Source organism: Oxyura jamaicensis, assembly GCF_011077185.1.
Source record: "Oxyura jamaicensis isolate SHBP4307 breed ruddy duck chromosome 5 unlocalized genomic scaffold, BPBGC_Ojam_1.0 oxy5_random_OJ72918, whole genome shotgun sequence".
Lineage (NCBI taxonomy): Eukaryota > Metazoa > Chordata > Aves > Anseriformes > Anatidae > Oxyura > Oxyura jamaicensis.
The window spans coordinates 1-6,426 of NW_023303940.1; the positions used below are offsets into that span (position 1 = coordinate 1).

The following is a 6,426-nucleotide window of genomic DNA, read 5'->3' on the forward strand; positions in this document are numbered from 1 at the left end:
CCCCCCCAGGGTACCTGCTGTTCCGGGACTTTGCCCTCAACCAGGCAGAGGAGGCCAAGCCCCTGATGGAGTTCTACGAGGAGGTGCGATGGGGGACCCGTCCTGCGGGCAGGAGGGGGCCGGGAGTGCGGCTCGGTGCCGGCAGACCCCACAGATGCGGTGTGCCCGGGGCACCCAGGGGAGGTGATGTCCCGGTGCCTGGTAACCGTGGGTGCCAGCCAGCAGCACGGGGTACCCGGTGGGGCTGGGGTCGTGTTTCCCAGCACGCTGGACCCTGGGGACTCCCCACCATGGGCTGCGTGTGCCCCGCGTGGGGCTGAGCCCAGTGGGGAGTGCGGTGCCACGGGAGCTGTGCCCTCACCAGATCAAGAAGTATGAAAAGCTGGACTCAGAGGAGGAGCGAGCCTCCCGCAGCCGCCACATCTTTGACCATTACATCATGAAGGAGCTGCTGGCCTGCTCCCACGTGAGTGCCGTGTTGTGGGGAATTACGCCCTCGCTCGTGCAGCCCTGCGAGGGGCCTGTGCCCCCATCCCGCCTCCCTGGGGTGACGCAGCCTCCTCTCGCCGCACAGCCCTTCTCCAAGAGTGCCACGGAACACGTCCAGAGCCGCCTGAGCAAGAAGCAGGTGCCCCCGGACCTCTTCCAGGTGGGCATCGCTGGGGACAGAGAGGGTGTCCCTGCCACCTCTGGTGATGGGGGGCTGGCGGTGACAGGGGCCCCTGGGGGCTGGGGGAACCCCAGAAGGTGCGAGGACCTGAGGGATGCTGGTGGGAGGTGGTGAGTGAGGGGGGTTCCTGGGGGTCCCCGTGGGGTTCTGTCGGGTCACTTGGGTCTGGGATTAACGAGGGGGCTCCTCAGAGGGTGGTGGTGGAGACACCAGGTGTAGAGGTGACCGGGGGGAGCAGTGGGGCCCGCAGGGGCTGGCAGTGGTGAGGATCCCCAAGGATGGGGTCCTCAGAGACACCGGTGACACTGGGTGGCAGGAGGTGGCAGTGGGGATGTGGGAAATCGGGGGGCGGGGAAGGATGCCCCAGGTAACGGTGGGACCGAGGGGCACGGGTGGCACTGGGGACGCAGCACTGACTCCTGTGTCCCCCAGCCCTACATTGAGGAGATCTGCCAGAACCTGCGTGGGGGCATCTTCCAGAAATTCATCGAGAGGTGAGATGGGCGCACAGCCCCTCGGGGACCAGGGTGTCCCATCCCACGGGGACGAGGGTCTCCCAGCCTCGGGGTGGGTCAGGGTCCCCAGAGCAGGGACTCAGGGCTCGTCATCTCCAGGTCTGGCCTGAGGTCCTGAGGTCCGTGTCCCCATACAGGGGTCCCACCTGTCTCCAGATGAGTCCCAGGGGTCCCGCTGCTCCGCAATGGTCTCGGGAGGTCTCCGCAGGGGTCCCTCACTCTGGCCCTCTCTGTGCTTCGTTGCAGTGACAAGTTCACGCGGTTCTGCCAGTGGAAGAACGTGGAGCTGAACATCCATGTGAGCAGGGATCCGCGTGCTGCTGGAGAGGGGACGTGGGTGCCGGGGAGGAGGCTGCTGCCGTGGCACTAAGATGGGCACCGCGCAGGGCAGGGGCACCCTCGCACCCCCTGGGCTGTCACTCCCGTGGGTGCTGGCGGTGCTCCCACACCCTTGTGGGTGTGCATCTTCCTTCCCTGCGGCAGCGTGCGGGACAGCCCCCCCGGGACACACCGTGCAGGTGCTCAGGGGTCGCCCCTGCCTCTTTCTTGCCCGCTGCAGCTCACCATGAACGACTTCAGCGTTCACCGCATCATCGGCCGTGGCGGCTTCGGGGAGGTCTACGGCTGCCGGAAAGCGGACACGGGCAAAATGTAACGGGGGGCAGGGGGTGGCCGTGGTCCCGCGGGAGGGCCGGGGTGGGGGATGCGGTGGCCTTGCCGTGACAGCATGTGTTAGGGGTTGCAGCAGTGTCACCGTGGCTGCCGAGGCTCCTGGAGACACGGGGACATCGCAGGGACGTCATGGTGGCTGTGGGCGGGAGCTGGGTGCGGTGACGTGGCCGCGGGTGCTGGCGGCACAGGGACGTGGTGCTGGGGACGAGGTGCCACGGTCATGGGCAGCAGCAGGACTGCAGGGACCCTTTGTCCCCCAGGTACGCCATGAAGTGTTTGGACAAGAAGCGCATCAAGATGAAGCAGGGCGAGACCCTGGCCCTCAACGAGCGCATCATGTTGTCCCTCGTCAGCACTGGGGTGAGGGGGCTCGGGCGTGGGACCGGGCTGGCACCCTGGTCACAGGTGGAGGCAGTGAGAGGGGTGCTCCTGGGGCACCGCCAGCGCTGCCTGACCCCGTCTCTTGTGCCAGGACTGCCCGTTCATCGTGTGCATGTCGTACGCCTTCCACACGCCTGACAAGCTCAGCTTCATCCTCGACCTCATGAACGGTGAGAGGCCCGTGGCTGCTCCCTGTCCCCAGGGCTGGGACTCCCTTGAGCCCCTGTCTTGCAATCGCCTGCTTGGGCGTCCCTGGGGGAACAGAGGGCAGTGCTGGAGTGACAGCTGATCCACCTCACTTCAGGGGGAGACCTGCACTATCACCTCTCCCAGCACGGCGTCTTCTCGGAGGCGGAGATGCGGTTCTATGCAGCTGAGATCATCCTGGGCCTGGAGCACATGCACAGCCGCTTTGTGGTGTACCGTGACCTCAAGGTGACCGTCCCCATGGGCACCCACGGACCCTGCAGGCACCAGGAGGCCCCTCTGATGTCCCCAGGCCCCATAGAGACCCCTGACCCCGCAGCAGCCCTTGGACCCCATGGGCATCCCCAGGCCCCGTGGACACTCCCAGCCCAGCAGGAAGCCCCCGGGCACCGTGGGCACCCTTGAAACCCCGTGGGCACCCTGGGGACCTCAGCGGGTGCTTGCAGGTCCTGCGGGCACCTAGGGCCCAGCCCCGGCCTGACACGCGTGGGCAGCCCGGCTCGGTTGCCGCCCGCGCCGGCGGGCAGGGCTCGGGCTCAGGGGCAGCACTGTGTCCCGGCAGCCAGCAAACATCCTCCTGGACGAGTTTGGGCACGTCCGCATCTCAGACCTGGGCCTGGCCTGCGACTTCTCCAAGAAGAAGCCCCACGCCAGCGTGTGAGTGTGCCCGCGCCCCACCCGCCCCCCCCGCCTGCCCGCGCAGCCCCTGACCCCGCTCTGTGCCTCCAGGGGCACCCACGGCTACATGGCCCCCGAGGTGCTGCAGAAAGGAGTGGCTTACGACAGCAGCGCCGACTGGTTCTCGCTAGGCTGCATGCTCTTCAAGCTGCTCCGGGGGTGAGTGCACGGGCGCGGGGAGCGAGGGGAGCAGGGGGCGATGCGGGGGCAGCGCTGAGCCCCGCTCCCCGTGACCACAGGCACAGCCCCTTCCGGCAGCACAAGACGAAGGACAAGCACGAGATCGACCGCATGACCCTCACCATGGTGAGCGCAGGGCACTGGGCATCGGGCTCGGCCCGAGGGAGGGGGGGACAGAGGGTCCCCGGGGGGTGAGCAGCGCTCGGTGTGTGCTGGTGCCGTCTCCGTGCGTGTGTGTGTGTGCAGAGTGACAGCTGTGTGCGTGCACGGGCACCTGTAACCATTCGCACACGTCAGTGCGTGCACCTCTGTGCGCCAGAACGTCCCAGGTGCGTGTCGGTCCATGTGCACGCACCTGCCTGACTCCTCACGTCTCAGTGCCACGCACACGTATGCCAGGGTGCTTGCGTGCCCTCACACGCTTGTGCAGGTGTGAGCAGCCGTGCCCTCGCCCGCAGGCCATCGAGCTGCCCGACTCCTTCTCCCCTGAGCTGCGTTCCCTGCTCGAAGGGTTGCTGCAGCGGGACGTCAACCGGCGGCTGGGCTGCATGGGGCGTGGGTGAGTCCCGGCGGGCATGGGGAAGACAGGTCCCACCGCAGCCCCCGGGGGATCCACAGCGCTCACCCCCCTCCTTGCTCCTCAGGGCTCAGGAGGTGAAGGAGGAGCCCTTCTTCAAGGGTCTGGACTGGCAGATGGTTTTCCTGCAGAAGGTGAGGGGCACAGCACAGGGGCAGGGGTGCGGGGGCCCAGGCAGGCGCCCCCTGGACACCCCCTCTCCCACCTGCAGTACCCACCGCCCCTGATCCCGCCCCGGGGCGAGGTGAACGCAGCTGACGCCTTCGACATCGGCTCCTTTGATGAGGAGGACACGAAGGGTATCAAGGTACTGGGGCGGCGGGGCTGGGCTGCTGCCAGCCGCTGCCAGGTGCGGGGAGGCGGGGGGCCGGGCTGGGGGCCTGGCGCTGACCCTGTGCCTCCCTGCCAGCTGCTAGAGAGCGACCAGGAGCTGTACCGCAACTTCCCGCTCACCATCTCGGAGCGCTGGCAGCAGGAGGTGACGGAGACGGTCTTTGACGCTGTCAACGCTGACACTGACAAGCTGGAGGCTCGCAAGAAAGCCAAGAACAAGCAGCTGGGCCATGAGGAGGGTGAGTGGGGCCGGGTGCTGTCTGGGTCCCCCCCCCGGTGCCTCTGCCAGCCTCTGGCTCTGCCCGGGCGGTCCCAGCGCTGACGCTCTCTCCCCCGGTGCTGCGGAGACAGACTATGCCATGGGCAAGGACTGCATCATGCACGGGTACATGTCCAAGCTGGGCAACCCCTTCTTGACACAGTGGCAGCGCCGATACTTCTACCTCTTTCCCAACCGCCTGGAGTGGCGTGGGGAGGGCGAGTCGCCGGTAAGGCAGGCAGGGGCGGGGGGGCACGGGGCGAGCTGTGCAGGGTGCGGCTGGGGGGCATCAGCGTGTGGTGGACGCGGGGCTCAAGGCAGTGGGATGTGCACCAACAGGCACGGCACGGCGAGGGGTAGAGGGTGTACGGGGCGTGGGGGGCTCGGCGGGGGTGTAGGGACTGGGGGCTGGGCTGAACCTGTCCCCCCAGCAGTCTCTGCTCACCATGGAGGAGATCGACTCGGTGGAGGAGACGCAGGTGAAGGAGCGCAAGTGCATCCTGCTCCGCATCCGTGGCGGAAAGCAGTTCGTGCTGCAGTGTGACGTGAGTGTGCCCTGGGCCACCCCCGCGGGCTGGCTGTCCCCTGGGGGTCGCTGGCCAGCCCCCTGGGTGCTGGCCACCTCCTGCCCCTCGCTAGCCATCCCCTGCGGGGGCTAGTCACTTCGGCTGGGCACTGACCGCACCGTGCTTGGTGCTAGCAAGCACGGAGCAAGCCCTGAGCCCCGGAGCCACAGGGAGCCCCGCTCTGACCTGTGCCCTGCCCCACAGAGTGACCCCGAGCTGGTGCAGTGGCGGAAGGAGCTGCGGGATGCCCAGCGCCAGGCCCAGCAGCTGCTGCAGCGAGTGCCGCGCATGCAGAACAAGCCCCGCTCGCCTGTGGTGGAGCTCAGCAAAGTGCCGTTCATCCAGCGCTCCGCCAACGGGCTCTGACCGCGCGCCCTCCTCCCCACTTCCCACCCCACTTCTAATTTATTGGGTTGGGTTCCCCCGTGCCCCTGCTCCTCGCCATCCCTGGGCCGGGCACTGCAGGGATGCCCCGTGCCAGATCCAGCCCTGTGCCCAGGCACCCCTGGCGTCGGGCGTGGAGGGGGCTCGGCCGCCAGCAGGGAGCTGGTGCTGGCCCCGTGGCTCGTGCTCGGCACGTCCCCCCCGGTCCTCCGCGACCTCTCCAGCTGAGATGAAGGTAGCCCCATGCCCTTCTCCCTGCCTGCTGCTCTGCCCCCAGCCTGGTGCCTGCTTCACCACCGCCATGTGTGCCAAACAGGGCGGGCGGCTGCCCCCCCTCCACGCAGGCCAAGACCTGCACCCCCCCCCCCTTCACCCCTAGCCTTTGCCCTGGCCCTTTTGTGCCCAACCTGTGGGTGCCAAGTCCTTGATGTTCCCGTGAGCGTGAGTGCGTGCGTGCTTGCCCTGGGGACCCCTGTAAATACTGTGCTATGGGTCCCCTGCCCCTCCCGCCACCCCCTGCGCTGGGTGGGGGCACCCCTGGCACCCCCGGGCAGGGGGTGGGCAAGGAGAGGGCGGCGGGGGGCCCCCTCTGCGTGCTGTTGCCTTGCTGCCCGTGTCCCCAGCGGCGGGGTGTCGTTGTTGCCCGTTTCCCCCAGCCCTGGTGGCATCTGTAAATATTGGTCTGTGGCCGCCGTGCTCCGGGGGCTGCGGGCGGGGGGGACACGGGGCAGGGTCTGGGTGTGAATGAGATTTTAATGAGCGGAGACGTGAGAATGGAGAAAAAAAAAAAAAAAAAAAAAAAAGAGTTTTTATAATAAAGATGTGGAAAAACACCGTCCGCCTGCATCCTGGGGCGGGACCGTCCGCGCTGTCCCCGGGTGACCGCGGCTGTGCCGCCGTGCCTGGGCCGCTCCCCGCCCGGGGGCTGCGCGCCCGGCGCCGGCCCGACGGGACGGGACGGGGCGGCGCCGGTGGGCGCGGGGCCGGGGCGGAGCGGCGGGGAG

At 68.0% G+C, this 6,426-nt stretch overlaps 1 protein-coding gene across 1 annotated transcript; it reads left to right on the forward strand.

Annotated features, from left to right (window-relative positions):
• The first annotated feature begins 6 nt into the window (after nt 1-6).
• Nucleotides 7-6,255, forward strand: GRK2 (G protein-coupled receptor kinase 2). Its single transcript, XM_035311610.1, has 19 exons — nt 7-83; nt 365-466; nt 575-649; nt 1,103-1,164; nt 1,432-1,483; nt 1,745-1,836; nt 2,118-2,217; nt 2,330-2,408; nt 2,543-2,673; nt 3,008-3,102; nt 3,175-3,282; nt 3,363-3,429; nt 3,762-3,862; nt 3,948-4,014; nt 4,092-4,187; nt 4,290-4,452; nt 4,565-4,701; nt 4,904-5,017; nt 5,243-6,255. Exons 1-19 carry the CDS (start codon nt 66-68, stop codon nt 5,402-5,404), a joined length of 1,821 nt encoding a protein of 606 aa, XP_035167501.1. The 5' UTR covers nt 7-65; the 3' UTR covers nt 5,405-6,255.
• Nucleotides 6,256-6,426: the final 171 nt, after the last annotated feature.

Coding starts and splice junctions, on each gene's coding strand:
- GRK2 (XM_035311610.1), top strand. Junction 2,218..2,329: donor TGTCCCTCGTCAGCACTGGG/GTGAGGGGGCTC, acceptor CTCTTGTGCCAG/GACTGCCCGTTCATCGTGTG. Junction 3,863..3,947: donor CTGGGCTGCATGGGGCGTGG/GTGAGTCCCGGC, acceptor CTTGCTCCTCAG/GGCTCAGGAGGTGAAGGAGG.